The 17,159-nt window shown below is 38.8% G+C and overlaps 1 protein-coding gene across 18 annotated transcripts in view; it reads right to left on the bottom strand.

Annotated features, from left to right (window-relative positions):
- The window catches only part of ptprsa (protein tyrosine phosphatase receptor type Sa), a 242,735-nt gene that overhangs the window by 95,693 nt on the left and 129,883 nt on the right, over positions 1–17,159 (bottom strand). For 10 of the 18 annotated variants that reach the window (XM_038715595.1, XM_038715598.1, XM_038715599.1 and 7 more), the window contains exon 5: positions 2,941–3,129. In XM_038715595.1, coding sequence (XP_038571523.1) covers positions 2,941–3,129 — 189 coding nt within the window. Of the gene's footprint in view, positions 1–121; positions 131–2,940; positions 3,130–17,159 lie in introns of all 18 variants that reach the window. The other 8 variants (XM_038715594.1, XM_038715593.1, XM_038715601.1 and 5 more) reach the window with 1 other exon arrangement.

Genomic DNA, 17,159 nt, shown 5'->3' with positions numbered 1-17,159 from the left:
TGGCAAAAGAGGATGAGGGTGAGAGGAAAGCAGAGGATGCATGCATTTTGGAAAGTTGTTTAAAAATGCCATCTGCTTGAAGGAGAGTGGGAGGGCTTGCAGGGCTTTGCAAGACACTTACCAAAGCTTTCTGAAAATGACAAAACAAGAGGAAAGTAAATAGAAAAAAGGGGAAGAACAACACAGTTGATTTTAGGCTGAGGTTGAAAGTGACTACCACGCAAGAATTAAAGTAACTACAGTTTAGGCGGGTCATATGGGTCTTGTGACCTTAGTATATTAGTTTTAATTACCATTACCAGAAAAAGTGGAAGGAGCAATACATTTTCAAGTTACATAATGTAACTTCTTGTTCAACATAAATTCAATTTACTATTTATAATTCTAATTAGACAAATAAAAAATCAAATGAACCCATTTGTGTGTCAACTGTAAAATAATTCAAATAATATCAAATCAAGTCTTATTTTTCAGTTGAATGTTTTTGGTTGTAATAGTTTTTTCACCAGTTTTAATTTGTGTTATGGGTCACATCCAAATGTAATGTGTTGAAGACTTCGAGATGTGCACTAAGACACATCCGAGTTTCAGACACAAATACAGACAAAACAAAAAGAGAAAGACAACAAAACAGCAGTCTGTTTCAGTTAGACAAGACACACAGAGACAATTTAAAAATCATGACACAGATAAAGACAGATGATACAAAGGTTAGACAACAGGCATGAGGCTGAATGTCTTTGTCCATCATCTACAGATGCTTAAAACTCAAAGCCATGTTGACAAGGACACCAGGTAACCCAATTTCTAGATAGAGCTGACCCTCCTTAAGATTATATACAACATAAGAAACAGCTGGTGGAGTAGACAGTCTGAATTTACATGAGAAACAAAGAACAAAATCTCTAACATTTCTGTAATTCTCTATACATCTTGAATTTCTTTAATAGCCGTCATCATTTTTTTCTTTCCAACATGGTAAAACTTAAATGCAAAACAAGCAATTTTAAATAATGTCTGTTAAAGTTCCATGATTCTACAATATTACCCAAGTACTGCAATACCACAATGATTAGATAAAACTGCAGTCAAGCTCTGAAATCACAATTAGAATTGTTATAACATATTTACGCCACTCAAGTCATTTGCTTTGCAAGATAAAATGATCAAAATTGACTGAAATTATACAGTACCTGTCAAAGCTAAAAGTTTGTTCTTGCCTAGTAACAACTCATAAACCATGAATCTAAAATATCATCCATTATTCTTGGTGTGCTATTACACTAATACATATTAGTATTATTAGTAGGGTAAAATTGTGATATCATGACAACTTTATTACAAGGTTCAGTGAATCTGAACAGTTAAAGGTACCCGGTGGAGTTTTTGACCACTATGGAGCAATGTTTTTGCAAGTGGGTCCACTTGTGTTTTATGAGGAGGCACTAACATGTTTGTTAGAACTCTTGGAAACAAATTGTACATTTTTGTGAGAAACACTGAAAGTAAACAACTTTTGTTTGTTTTCAAAAAACACCACAGTACACCTTTAAGGATAAAGGCCTAAAATGTTTAGGAGAAGGCTGACAGTGCAAGAACATGAGTATGAAGGTGAAAACATTAATGTTAGAGCTCTTTCCCTAAAAGTCCCCTGTGGAGGCTCGTTGTCTAAAGTAATAAGCACTGGCTGACAGCCTTCTCCAAAGCATCTCAGGACAACCTCACATCCCCAGAGGAGGTCCCCGGGTCACTATGAACCAAGAAACAGTTTTCAGTAAATTGTAGCAAATCACCCTGGAGAAAGAAAATAGTCACGCATATTTTGGTTTTGTTTTGAAATCTTAAAAGTCAAATGTCTACCTCAAAACCAAAGTGCACCAGCAAGTTAAACATGAAACATATCTAAAATTAAAGCATCTTAGGGAGCTGTGGACTGTATTTGGCAAGGCATATACAATAATGACATGACAAATTGATTCCTTGGAGTGTACAGCTCACAAAGGCCACAACCGGTGCAGGAACTCAATGGCAATAGACTCTTTATTTAGTGTTGTCTACGCTGATTTACGTTTGCAGCAACACATCAAATAGGAGTCAATGGATTTTTTGAATGGTGACAAATCATCGACCTAAAATATCTACCCCTTATTGCCCATGGCCACTCTAGGGCCTAGACTTAATTAGCTATATAATTAGACTTTGCTTTACTGGGCCTCTCAGTAGGGTTTAATCAATGGGAACAACATAACATATCCACCACTGAGTTGTGTCAGTAGAATGTGGACCTTGCTCATATTGTCTACTATGACACACTTCTGGGATGTTGTAAATCATTTGCCCTGATTCAGTAATAAACTTAAACTTAATTTGTCACATCTTTTGGATGATTTTCTAATGTCATAATAACATGGCTATAACGTTCAACCTTTGGATTATGGTATTCTTTTCATGTTGTAATCTAGGAAATTTAGCTTGCCCTCGTGATTTAAAATGCTTTAAACATAGTAAACACCCAAGTTTAGTTGGGTGAACACCCATTTGTTTTACTTTTTGAAGCAAAATATATTGTTACATCTGTACTTTACCACTGTCATTAACCTAAAAAAACGAAGCATAGTTTTCAGCACCTAAAAGGTTTATATGTCAACAAATTTTCCACATGAAAGTGATATGAAGTTTCAGTGAGTGTTGCAGCAACTGATACCAAACAATTATATGTGCTCCCAAGCTGGACATATGAATCTGTTGAAAAGCTAACAAAGCGTTCCCAATCACACTTCTCACATTATCTAACACATTTTTGGGTGAAAAAAGACTGGGCAACGCAAAGCACAAAAACAACCATGTTAACTATTTCCAAAATGTCCTGGGAAATGAAACAAGTGCTGAAGTTAATAAGAGGGAAAAAAACAAACAACATAATGCTAGGGCTTTTCTTACCTGAGCGTAGTTGTTTGATTCGCCCATTACTTGCACTGGGGTCAATGGGCAGGAAGTCTTTGTACCAGGTGATTTCTGGGTCAGGGTTGCCACTGGCAGCACAAAGCATGGTGGCTGTTCGAGTACGCTCCACCACTTTGAGTTGAGGGCCCATGTCAATGTTAGGGAAGCCTGGTGGGAGTAGGTCCTCTGTGAAAAGAATAGAATAACAGGGTATGTAAGTCCTCTGACTTACAAAACCAGCCTTTATGACTGAAATAATTTCCATAATTGCTAGAGCTGAGAACACAAATGTAACACAATAGAAATTTAACTAAAATAAGACAAAGGATCTGTCACATGTAGGACTTAGCTAATACTGACCTGTAAGCATTAAATATGTAATATGTAAATGACAAAATGAATGTCAGAAGGTAAATGATTGTACTAACATACTGTAGTATTATGTGTACTTAAGTGTGCTTGTAATTTTAACATTAGGATAGTGATCATGTTACTATAAAACGTGAAATCATATAATCTCATTCCCAAATCTGCATTTCATGAAAAATCCAGCTCGCCCAGAGGGCTGTGTTAAGGCATTGAAGACATTTAAGAACAAAGATCAAGAAAAGCAAGCTTCGAGCTTTTGACCTTTGATTTTCACTTTCTCAGAAAATGAGCCAGCATTCTTTATTTAACACATTGAGATTAAAATGTCTTTTACAAGTGAGACCTAGCCAAGGCAGGGTCAAATAGCAGAAACAAATACATAACATGAGCAGCAACATCAGATCACAACAGAAGCAATAGTTACAGGAAAAAAAAAAAAATTACATAATACAGTGCATTAACAAGGCAGCAATATTTAGTCATGTGATGTTCAGTTAATTGAAGCAACTGCAGCTAGCAGTGAGCACATCCATAATTCTAAGTTTAAAATAATTTAAAGAGATAAGGGTCTCAAGTTTGAGCTTGGCCAAGTCCAGGAACAAGACCTGAAGGCTTGTTTCGCCAGCCTCTGTACTGGTGTAGGACACTTACTTACACAATTATCTAACTAATGGTTACAGAAACAATCCTGTTTAGGATAGTGACTCTCTGCATGTATTCTCTGTATATAATGCAGTAAATGATTGGCTTGAAATGCATATTGGAGGGGGATACAATTGAGTGAAAAGTAAAAACAGAAAAAATGCCTGATAATCCCGGCACTTTCTTTCTTTACTTTCCCCATGTTTGGTGAAATAAATGACACTCAAGTCAAGGCACTCAGTACTACACAATTATTTCCCTATTATGAGAAGAGAGTGTAGTGTGCTCTATGGTCAATGTTCTACAAATGCAGACTTCATGCTCTCTTGGGGCAATTAGTCCCATGGGTCAGATCACTTGACCTCTACCCCGAATGGAGCCAGAGCAGTGACTCATTCTTAGATGATGAGAGCTGAGGGGGAAGTACCCTGAGCTGTAATATGCATCAGAAGTCCACATCGCAACTCAGAGAAGACTGACTGACTAATATGCTAGCCAGTGGCACAGCATTGGTCACTGTTCATCTGGAGAACCAAAGACCTCATGTCCACTCTGCAGACATCATGGTGGTGTTGTTGGCACCCGGGGAGTGCTAAATTTAGGGTAATTAGGTCAGTAAGTTGAGTTTTACGGTCACAGACTCAGCGGCGGTATTACATTTTCTACTTTGTGACTGTGAGCAATGAAATCATGATGGATTAAAGTCATACTTATTTCAAAATCTTCTACTTTTGACCAATGTCATCCCAATTATTTCACATTAAAAGGATGGCAAACAGACAGCAAGAATGTCATTATATTATTGATTAATGCAGCTTACACAATGAATTTGCCCTAAAACTTTTTTAGTATTTTATTCTTTAGTCACCAAGATAAATTAGGAAAAGAAAACTGCAGTGTTTGTGTACATTATTTACTAGGATTGTATGGAGAAGAGGGGCAGTATGTATTTACATTATGAAATATTGAATCATGGAAAAACAAAAGACACATGGGAGAACAGAAGGAAGAACCTGAGAGCATCAAAACTAAGTCCAGACAGGTTACCTCTAACTAAGGCTGACATCAGCTGAGCATGATGAATATTTCAATACTAGGTTCAAAGAAGAACAGGCGTTTACACTGTTTTAGGCTCTGTGCTATATCCTCCCCATCGATTATTAATGATCACCCCTGTATAATCTCTTTATGCCAGGTTCCCCTGAAGCTTAGAAAAGCAATGGCAAGCCTACACTTCACTTTAGAAACTTCAGAACATGACAGAGCAATATGTTCTCAGAAACTCCCTCTTCTGTGTGTCATCAATGATCCATGTATAAGATGCCATAAAAGGTGCTGCACTGTCGTACCCCTCTAGCTAGTTCTGTCTGTTGGAGAAGGATATCTGTGAAGGGTAGGTCTGGTCTGACTCACATCTGATGTATTTTATGTTGCTGTATTTTATGTCTATCTATACTGCACATCACGTTAGTAACTCTGAGTCGTATGAAACAATAGACAAAAGCCTACACAGACTACAGTAATGAAGCTGAAAACATACATAGAGTAAGTGGATTTGAGACTAATGAAATTAGTCAAGCGACAGAAGGAATCTGCCTGAAGGAGCAAGGGAGGGCAGATAAAGGTGGGCGAACAAACAAACCGACCATAACAGCAGTAAACAAGAAGCAGGGATGGTGGGTTCATAGAGAGATTATGCTATTGCTAACATACCTGCAGCCTTTCCTGAAAAAAAGGGCATATATGCTGGTTACTTACTTCCCCAGGAATAGAGTCTGATACCATCTTTTCCCATGAAGCTTACAGGCTCTGTCGATAAAGGCGGCCATGCAAAAATAGATCACTCATTGAGGGCGTGTTCCTTCAGGGTTAGCAACTCTGACTGTGAAGGGGAGAAGGCAACCAATGACATGGATTGATAGTATCCTAGAATTCCCACGGGGCAAGTCCCCCATAATGGCATAGCACTTACAATTCAATGATGTGTACAGGGGGTCCTGTGTGATGAGAAATACAGGCCAAATAGAATTGAGTCATGTACACAATTGGTCAATGACAACGTCTCGGTTTCTCTTTTGCCCAGAGCAGCCTTTCTCACTTAGGCCAGCAATCATCACGCTACAGTGCTATAAGATACATGTTGCAGTTACACCCTGCACCATGTCAATGATTTTCAAAATACCATACCACTTTTTACCACATTACACATTCATTCACCTTTAAGTTTCTTCATCAAAGTGTAAATTCTAAAGCTAAAATATCACCAAATAAAACCAAATAATCTATCTCCTTGAGTCTTATCTGATGATCCTCTTCCTGGTTTGAAAGATGTCAAAACATGCTTCACCCATTAGGTTAGAAAAGTAAAAAAAATCTCTGACCACTTCACAGCTACATTTACTTCAACAGAAAAGGTGAGGGCACTTAAGGAGAATCTTAATCTTAACAACATGCAACATGATTGATCCCATTAATTGCAAAATTGGTCAGTGTTTCTATACTTGTTGGCATATGCTGATGATTGTCATCTGGACAGCTCAGCTTGGTCCTCTCTGCTGCTGTGATGTATAGCACTTAAGCAGCAATAACTAAGGCCTTGCATAGACACCACTGAAACCATTCTGTAGTTAATCAGATGGAAAAAACATTTATCTGCAAAAATAGGTTTTCAGCAACGAATAATTCATATTTTCTCAAGATGACCACACTTTGGAAACTATTCAGCAGGATTTGGACATGTTTCAAAGATTGCATCTCAGTGCATCTGTTAATTAGAGTAGGTTTTCAAGACATGCAGCAGGAAGAAAAGTAACCAATGGTTACTGTGATGGCAAAGTACATGTCTACTCCATGCAACAGCTGGCATGATCGGCAAATACAAGCTCTAGTTGACCTTATCTAGATTTTGATGTTCATCATTCTCTGTGGGGTTTTGGGCTGGCTTGAGTGCCATCATTATCCATAATTGTCTTTAATTTTGCTTTGCCATTTAATATTATTACACAAGTGACAGGTGCAAAGCCTTTAATCAGCCTCTGGTTAGCTTAGCCACTGCCCGGCTGTTAATCTACTGACTCATGCCTGCTGTTGCATTCTGCTTTCTATCATGCTAAGTGTAGCCCTCTTAAAAGGTCCGTCCTTTAGATTCATTTAACTCTCCTGACTAATCCCATTTCCAGTGATTCACTCCTACCAAATAATCTCTTTTTCTGGTATGTATGTATGTATGTATGTACAGATTCCTAAAGAACTATACAGCGCTATACAAAAGCATTTTGTGATTAAATATGCCATTTGGTGGGCACTTTCATATTTTCCAGAGCAGCAAGAACATACAACCAGTGAAAAAACACAATGCACAATGATACACAACATCCGATTTCTGTAGGCATTGGGCAGAATCATTCATATCAGATCACCATAATCTAATATGGGAAGAAAAGTGGCCGTCACCAGGTATTTTCTAGCTTGAATGGATAAGCATGATTTTGATCTGTAGAGAAAGCCAAGCTTCATCTTGAGCTTAGAAACCAGGTTGCCAATATGAGTTCTGAAGCAGTTTACACTTTCATTTCCTTCAAAAGTTGAGATGCTTGAAGTAGTTAACTGGAAGTTGTCTAGAGTTTGTGAATAGAATTACTTTGGACTTTTCTGCATTTAAGACCAACTTAAGCTGTTTTAAACGGTTCTGAACAATATTGAAAGCAGACTGCAAAAGATCAAGGGCTTGTGCAGTAGATGATGCAGTACACTAAATAACAGTGTCATCAGCATAAAAATGATACATAGCATTTGATAGATATAGATAATATCTAGGGCTGGCCCGAATGTCAATTTTTGAGCTTCGACACTTCCATAGTAATTAAGAGCGAAAAACTGAAGCTTCGCTGCTCAGCGGTCCCGTTATGGTGATTGTTTAAACATGTTTTTTTCACGAGCTACAGCTATGTATTTAATGGATAGAAGCAGAACAGCAGAAGAAGGATAAATGCCCACTAAGTTCTGCTGAGTGAGGGAGGATCGGATGGGGGAGAGATAGCAGCGGCATGGGTGCGCAAGTCTGTCTGTGTGTGCGTGTGTGAGAGAGAAAGAAAAAAAGAGAGCGCTCCGGTTATTTGTTCTCATAGCTAGGCTAACTGAGTGATTATAACAAAATCTTTGTTTTGTGCCGAACCGGGTTGGTGGCTGCTGTACAGAGCAGGGGGAACTGTAGCTAAGAGTCCAGAGTGAGAGAGTCGGATCTGAGCAGGTCTAGAGCCGAATCCGGGAATAGTTTAGCCGGGTGGGGGTCCAGGCGCAGAGCGCATGGGACGAGTGGTGTTTCCGGTAGCGGAACTAAATCTAACACGTTATTATGCAAAATTCACTTTTAATTTTCATTATAGCATCAAAATGCTCTTCTTCTACAATCGGCCTAATATAATTAGGCTTATTTAAATGCGTTCATTTTGTTGCTGTTTGTTTCCAGCCTACATTGATACTGATTTTTGAAATTTGACTGTTTTGATCTGTAATGAAATTAAGCAATTGTAAAATTAATACATAACACATGTGTTTGAACATAACACCATAACTTCCACACTACTGCTGTCATCACTCAGTTTAAAGTGCTCCCACACAGCTGAGGGCTTCATTTCATTTTCCCTTTGATGTGAACTGGAGTGTTACGTTCGCTGCTGTAGGTGAAGGTCAGGCGCGCAAAAAACCCCCTCAATAATCGAATCTCATAATTGAAAATCAAATGTGTACCCAACGGTCGAATATTCAAATATTCGGGTCCAGCCCTATTAATAACCTAGTATTCACCATTTGCTGCACATACAATGTAATAATGTGTTATTAAACACACTTTACTGCGCCATGAATAGAATACCCAACCTATGCTCCACTTAATTCTAGTGTCAGGCAGTTCCAGCGCCTTTCTCTACCCACTGACCTACACAAAGAATATAACCTGCAACTTTCGTAGTGCTGGTAACATGCTTTACTCAATTAGCTATTACAACACATATGTATTACACTTTACCCGAGAGTGTTAGTGCCCAGCTCTACCACGTAGGTTACACAGGAAATTGAACCAGTAACCCTGGCAGTGATAGTCAGGATATTATGCTGTATATGGATCTTTATATTATTATACTACATATGTCATAAATTTTCATCTGATGTCAACATGTCTGACACATTGGCTTCAAAGATGCTTCTTCTGCGCCATCAATTATCACACAGAGTGGAAAGAGCAAGAGAGAGAGGAAGAGAGGTAAAGCTCAACTGGCTGGGACTACAACAAATGCCGTGGGGGGCTCAACCATCCCCCACACCTATTACTCATATTATTATTTTCACTTACTGAAATGATTTAATTTCATCAGCAGTGTAATCAGGTTAACTGATTACCCAGCGCCACAGCATAGAGACACAGGCTTTAAGCAGGTCTGTGCATTAATACCACAGAAGGGCTGCTGGGAGAGAGACAGGGTGAGAGCAAATGAAATGGGGAGCAAAAGAGAAAGAGAAAGAAAGGGAATCAGATGTTAAGATTAGAATGGAGAGAGGAGATGATAAACACAGTAATAGAGGTTGAAGAATACTGATGGAATAAATGCCATCTGAATAAACAGATGTTTAACTAACGGACAGACCCAGCTGCTCAGACTCTAAATAATGTAGTTTCATTTGCTCTGCACCTACATTACAGCCATAGCTGTTCACATCAAATAGACAGGCCAGAGAAAAGAGCAGAGTGCCCGTGTTATAGGGAGTTTCTGTAGTCTATTTTCTTTACTGCATATGTGCATGAATGGTCTATGCATGTCTATATTGGCAAATGCTATGTTTGAAATATTTACTGGAACGACATGAATACATTTCCAAACATGCACATGTAAAGCACTAACCAGAATTTGGTTGAGGCCCGACTTAATGTTCAGTATATTCCACCAATTTTCACCATAACAGTTGAGTCTACAAGGTTCTGTCCACCACATATTTGAGTTGATAAAGTTGACTAATAAGAACCCAGTGAACGTTTCCTAACCCCGAGTAAGTTCAAGAACATGAACTTGCTTTGCATGTTTTGAAAGAGATCAGTCTGGTTTTGCTGTGAGCTAAGAGCTACCAACTGTTGAAGAATATGTGAAACCAGGTGTAAACTTCTGGTCTTAATTCCGACCGAACACAGTACACCCGTCTGTTTCACTTTGAAGCGTTCTCTTCTGTGGTTGTGAGAGTTGATGATTTGTGGGGCTATGTAACCAAATGTATATCTTCCAACCAAACAAAATGGAAGCTCTGTACTTTCCCTATCTTTAATGCATCTCTCTGTGACATTCCTGAATTCTATGACCAATGGGATTCCTGAATTGCTTGAGAAACATACAAAGGAAGACAAAGGGGAACAGTGACACAGAAATATAAGGGACAGAGAAGAATAGCAACACAGGGGAAATCTAATCACAGCGTCTCTTGCCCCTGTGCCGATAGCCCTCTCCGGATAGCCATCTCAGCTGAATAATGGTTATTATACAACCAGCACTCAACCTCTACCCCCCTGCTCTGTTCTCAGAAAGACGTTTGATGTCCCATTGGTATTCTCCACACCTAGCACATCTAGCCACCAAGGGCAACATTTACATCCAAATCTCCAAAATACAACCCGAGAGAAACAGTCTGAAAGACCATATGAGAGAAAGAAGAGGGGCAGAGGAAACGAGTTACAAAGGAAGAGAGAGCGAGACCAAAAGATTGAAAAAGTCAGGAACATTGAAAGTAAGGCAGAAGTTTGCAGCATTGGTTATTGCACTGCGAAATGAGTTTGTTGGGTCATCTTTCTGAACATATGAAGACCCCACAGGGTAGACCAATTATTTGATGTTTCCGTTCTTGTTGGCATTTTTTATGCATTTACAGTGGAAAGCATTTTACTTTAGAATTTAAAGTAACTGTTGGTTGACTATGTTTAGACAATTTTTGCATTTACAATGTGTGTTGTTTAATTTTTTATGTGTACATTGTATATGTAAATAACACGAATGTCCAGTAAGAAGAGTCGTGCTGTTAAACCCTACATTTCAAGTGGCTAAATTGTAGATGTAAAAGACAAGATCTTTAGTCTGGCATGTAAACTGACTGTTCAGACAGTTATGACCGTTGGTGGCCTGCAAACACTTTCTACACCACCTCCAAATCTGAACACATTCCATATTAGGCCACATTCATAAAGCTATCATCATCACTGAGCTAAACAGCAAGTAGACAGCTTGTTTGCCAAAGAAAGACAGTGATGGCTGCCAAGAGGGGGATATTGTGGAGAACAAATGGCAGCAACCACCACAGGTAGCAGCTATGGCCACCGTTTTGTCAAATGTGAAAGCCAGGAGAATCAAGGAAGAGAGGAATAGATGGCAAATAACCAGAAACAGAAACCAAGTAAAGGAAAACCTTTTTATACATAGCCCTAGGCAGGAAACCATTTTTTACCCTCATGGAGAGCAGGGTAATAGTGTGTAGCATTTGAGCATAATTTCCTGTCCATTATAGGCAAAGAAGGGACCCAAGGTTTTGTCCATATAACATCACAGGCTGCTATATTTGAAATTATTATAACATAAAGCTTTGAAATAATGTCAGCCTACTTATATGTCACACAATGGCACACAATATATAGAGTTTGTTTTTGTTATTTCTGTTGCTATTGTTTATATTTAGTGTTTTAACCACTTATTAGCAAATACTAAAGAAAATAGTAATTGCTTCCTGAACTTATTTTATGTATTATCTTTAGTTATTTTATTTTTTCAGATTTCAAGAGCCAGCCCCTATAACCCCACACTCCACTTGATGCATTCAAATAAACAAACAACTGCTGCAGTCAGTATTTCTCAGAGTCAATAACATTTGATTTATTCACTGTATGCTCTTAACCTAAGATACGGCCCTGAGTGTCCACTGACTTGCATGTGGTGAAAGTGAATGGTTAAAAAAAAGCATAGATTGCCTTTACTTGCTCATAATTTCTTGAATCAATAAACTAAATTTTGCATTGTATGATTATACCTTTTAAACTCATGAACACAAGGAAGCTACACGGAAAGTTCTTGCACACATTCTTACCCATTTACTGCAGAAAAAAGCTAGATACAGATTCATCATTCTTTTGTTAGTGTGTGGTAGAGATGGTAACTACATTGGTTTTCATGACTGTATCTAAGCAGATGTGTTTTCAGCCGATTGGAAGGCTTTCTGACATGTTTCTCTAATACTGTGTCTTTGCCCTACCTGATAGTTATTATAAATTCCCAAAGCAAGGGTCCAGTAATCGAAAGAAAAACACACAATATAGGCTGTTTCCCTGATGTGGTGTGCCACTGTGATAGACATAGCATAGACAAGAGAGAGGAGTAATTGTCTAGGACAGCTCCAAAAATCCCCTGCCTGTGAGGAGAAGAGGTGGAGGGTGGAAAAAAACAAAGGGAAAAAAATTCTGTTTATCCATCTCTCTCTCTCTCTCTCTCTCTCTCTCTCTCTCGTCATGCTCCTGAGAGGCATCTGGGGTAAGACAGGCAAACTCCAGGGGAGACAGGGGATGAGGCCGGGGGCCATTAAAGGAAGTGCTTCACTGTGAAGAAACGTCAACCAGTCAGGTCTGGTTTAGTAGTGGGTGGCTTAGACTGTGCGTGTGTGTTTCTATAAGTGTGTGTGTATATATGTTTGGGAAGGTGGGTCTGTGTGTGGAGATGCAGTGGGCACCTTGAAACCTGACGTCAGTTCACCACAGAGCATGGGTGGCAATGCTGCTGTACAAGCCTGTACAAGATGTGGACTGTTGTTTAATTTTTAGAGAGTTGTAGAGAATGAAATGTCTGCCATCTCATTCAATCACAAGAACAGCTCAGCTTTATTCTCCTAAAATACAATGTCCAACCAAGGTATGTTTGAACATGCTGTGAGTAATAGGCATAATACATGTACTCCCCCCCCCTCGCAATTTAACATGTTATAGTAAAATGTGCCTAGTAACATTTTTCTTTGTCTTAATTTAAAGCAACCATATTAACAGATACAGCAAGACCAAGACTATGATGTCCTTAGACATACAATAACAAATGTTTGCATTCATACATATAACATATTAAATACAAATATATATACACACACATATGAGTGCCCTGTTCTACCTTGTGTAAGCAATGTAATAAATGTCACATTTAATTATCACTTCCCGTTCACAATGAAATGAAATGTATTAATAATGAAAAGATTATGACCAAGTCAATGTCTGGTTGTATAAAAGACATAGCTATATTTTTAATGACATGTTTTCTTAAGGGATCTTCCCCTGCAGTGTGTGGGGAAATAAAAAGGACCTACATGAGAGCTAAAAGTTTTTAAAATAAATTAAGTGGTTTGGATCCTGTCAAACGATGTAACTAGGCAGCATAATTTCAAATGATATCTAATTAAGGATGACACTGATACCAAAATTTCAAAACAAAGACAGAAATAGCAAAAGGCTGGAAATAAGCAGAGGGCCAGTCAGAAGACTACCTGGTAATTGCTTAATGTCACTTTCGGGATGTGGAGATGACAAGCATACATGACAATAAGGGTCATAGAGGATGTGGGCCTTCACCAGGCTGAGTTGGAACAGTTGGAATTTTGAATAAATAAGTCACCAAAAACATGACAAGACCAAGAGGTAGTGGGTAGAATGCTGATAAGATGGGTAACAAGCAGGACTGTTAGGAGGGAAAGTGGACAACGAAGACCTAAGCTGCAGTTCCAGCATCATTTCCTGCAGTAAAGCAGCATTTGATAGAGAAAGTGGTAAGGGGACAAACTTTCCTCTGTCAGTAAAAAGTTACATACAGTGCATAGTGTATAAAAAACAAATTTCCTTGCAGTTGTTACAACACATTGACATCCCCATTCACACAGAGGTCATGCTTAAACTCCATGTATTTCACTGGAATGATGTGACCGAAAATGTGGATGCATGTGGGCAGAAGGGAGAGACAGAGGCTAGAGCAACACATGTTGGATGTGGCATTTCCCTTTAAGGGCCAAGGAGCACAACATTCTTTAAATATGAACAGCTGCTGTTAAATCCAGGGTAGGATCTGGGCTGCACTCCAGAACACAAGCTTTGTAATCATGAAGAAGTCCTGGATAGCATCTTCCAACTGGCCTCTCCAACTGCTATTTCCTTCACATTCTTGTTCTATATTTGTCCCTCTGGTAAGTACACCTTACATCTCACTAAGAACTGCAATGCTCTAACAATATCCATATAATAAAGTATTTGTATTTTTTGACTATGCATTTTAATGTATACCTTATATGAGACTTATTACACATTTAGGGACATATACTGCAAAGCTTCTCTTTCTGCTTCTCAATTTTAGCTAAGCTGTATCCATCCAACTTTTACCACAGGAAGCGTAGGCACGGCACTTGTGAAGCATACAGGACTTCAAGTCTTATCAACTCTGCCAATCCTGCAGGGCCCACAGCATGACCTCTGTGTTGTACGACTTCAGTCACCTGGGCTGGTGGCTCATGTATATGCATGACGATTGTGGTCCAGGCCATTTCTCCTTGCTCTTCTTTATGCATGAGTTGGGCCACTCCAAAGGTCGTCACTCACACCATTTCCACAGGAACCATCTCTTTCTCCCCACTCTCATTCCCTGCTTAGGTGTGGAGCAAAAAGTGCTATACTAGTATAATTTGGATTTCTGCACATTATTATTGAATTGATATTAAATAATAGCTATTTTGTAACACATGGAATCTGATTTTATTAGATGCTCATCTTATACTGTAAAATATGTACTTTAAATATTTAGTCATTTTGTTGTTTTGTCAATTTAATTAGAAACTGTTGAGGGCCAGTAAATTCCATGCCCAGCTGCACTGATCATCCAATTGCACATAATGTGAATATGTGCATGTACACACACTCTGAACAGCAGTAACTGCAATATTAGGGAGAACTGATTTACATTTTCTCAATAATCCAACAAAATCATTTAGAACCAAAATAATGGTGCAAATGTTACAAATTATTATACAAGATTAAAAGGGAGGTAGGGACCAGATGCAGGTTCTCTAACTACTTTTTTCCTAAGATTTTAACATATTTTAACAATAAACTGCTGATTTATTTGAGGTTATTGAGTGAAGGTAAAGAAAAAAAATAAACACTTTGTAATTAAATTACAACTGATAGGAATTAAATTGATTCGCTTTTTTTTTTACTATATTTTATAGCCATCAGATACAGGGGTTCTAGAAATGGAAGGTTGTTTATAAAAATTAATCGCTTTAATTAATCGGTTCCTCATTAAAGGACAGATTATAAAAATTACCTGATATGACAGAAAACATAAGGGTATCTACCGTCACAGGTTAAATCACCAGGACAATCAAACCAGTGTGTGCTTATCATTGTAAAAATCCCGGGGTCACGGATCTTTCAATTTGGTCTCTGGGCCAACTCGTTGCGACAAAGGATCCATTTATCTAAACTTTCTAGCCAGTAATAAATCAATCAGCTATACCCTAACCCCTCTTCTGCGTGCCCCTCACTCTCCATCTCCTTGCCTCTTTATCTTTTCCTTTTTTTCTGCTCCTTTTTACTCTACCTCAGTATCTTATATTGCCTGTGGCCAGATGTCTAGGATGGTCAGGGTCACTCTACTCGAGCAGGAATTATATGAAATTGGTTGATGGCCAAAGTTCAGGAGCCAGCCACCCCTGGCTAGAGCCAAGCTCCTACCACTTATCCTGCTCCATCAGCACCACCTCTTTTCACTCTCCCTCTTTCTCCTTCATCTTTCTTGCTACCACTCAGCTTGTGTCCCCCTTCTTCATCCTCCAATCACACATGATTACTGCATAACAGGTTCAGAGGATCAAAGGATTCAGAGGCCATAAACTCTCGTCTGAGTGAATTTCCTCTGGAGGGAACTTTTTCTACAAGAGAGAAAGACGGGGTGAGAAAGATAGAATGCTGGCAATAGTCTGGCAGGCATACAAATGCCAATATGGAGGTATGAAATGGGGAAGAGAGAAGAAAAGTTGAAAAGTGGTTAGAGAGATATGTTCCAAGATTGGAAAGGAAGCCCCCAGAGTCATTGAAGGAAAGTAAACGGAATATTTCTGAGGAAAAAATACAAAAATTCTTAAGCCACCAATGAGCAATAAGGGGCATGAGGGCCATCGGCATGGTCAACATCCACCTATTGATTTGTTGTTTTCCCCAAGCCTGCCCTCCATTATATACCAATAACACCAATAACAGCTAAAGAATCCCAACACAGCAAGGAGTGGCACCTTATCAGCACCATCACAGAACAAAAGCGGAAATCTGCTGCACACATAATTCTCTTCCAATGCAAGAGCCAAATAGCAACCACAAAAAAAGTATAAGTTTAGTTATTGTGATCATGCATATGAAGAGAGAGCATTTGGTTTACAATTTGCAAGAAAAAAATTGCTTGCCCTTACTACCTGATAACAGGTGCCTCATGCGGAAATGGTTTCATTGAGCAGGTAACCTCCACCACTGGGTGCAGATCTTAACAGCACTAAACAAGTGTATTATTTACTGGTGGAGGCAATGAGCGCTGCTTGGGAATGAGAATTGACTTGTTTGTCAGGGACAATCTAGGGATGAGCAATTGGCAAAACAACAGCAAGTACATAGCATTAGCTCAGTGCAGACTTCATCACGAGTCAGTCACATGAGGTATTTTAGGGTCTCTGGCTCCGTAAAGAGTCATGCCTTCGTTCCTTTCACTCTTTGATTCAGATATTTTCTGGACACTTTCATGCAACTGGCACACAAGTATAAACATTTTTAACAAGGATGTCCTGAGTGGTAGACCTAAACAGAAACTTTGGAGGGTATACTGGGAGAGCATATGCAGCCAAGATGTAAAAAATTTCTTCATTGTGGTAAAAGTCTCCTTAGACTTTGAATGCTTTATGCGCCAAGGCTACAAGTATGCAGCCTGTCTCCATTGCTGTCCTAGTAAAACAAAAGTATAATAAGATCTAGTGATTTTACTATTTCTTCTTTATCTATTTCTTTTTATTCAGTATTTCAAATAGATTGTCTTTTTCTCCTTCTACCACTTTGCTTTCTACTCACTTTCCTGCCACTCTTTTCCTCTTTTCAGCATTTTTCCCTCCCATCTTTC

Source organism: Micropterus salmoides, unplaced genomic scaffold, assembly GCF_014851395.1.
Source record: "Micropterus salmoides isolate LMB-PRFRI ecotype aquatic unplaced genomic scaffold, ASM1485139v1 Ms_hic_scaffold_13, whole genome shotgun sequence".
NCBI lineage: Eukaryota > Metazoa > Chordata > Actinopteri > Centrarchiformes > Centrarchidae > Micropterus > Micropterus salmoides.
The sequence above is the reverse complement of the archived record's forward strand: the minus strand, read 5'-3'. Positions and strand labels throughout refer to the sequence as shown.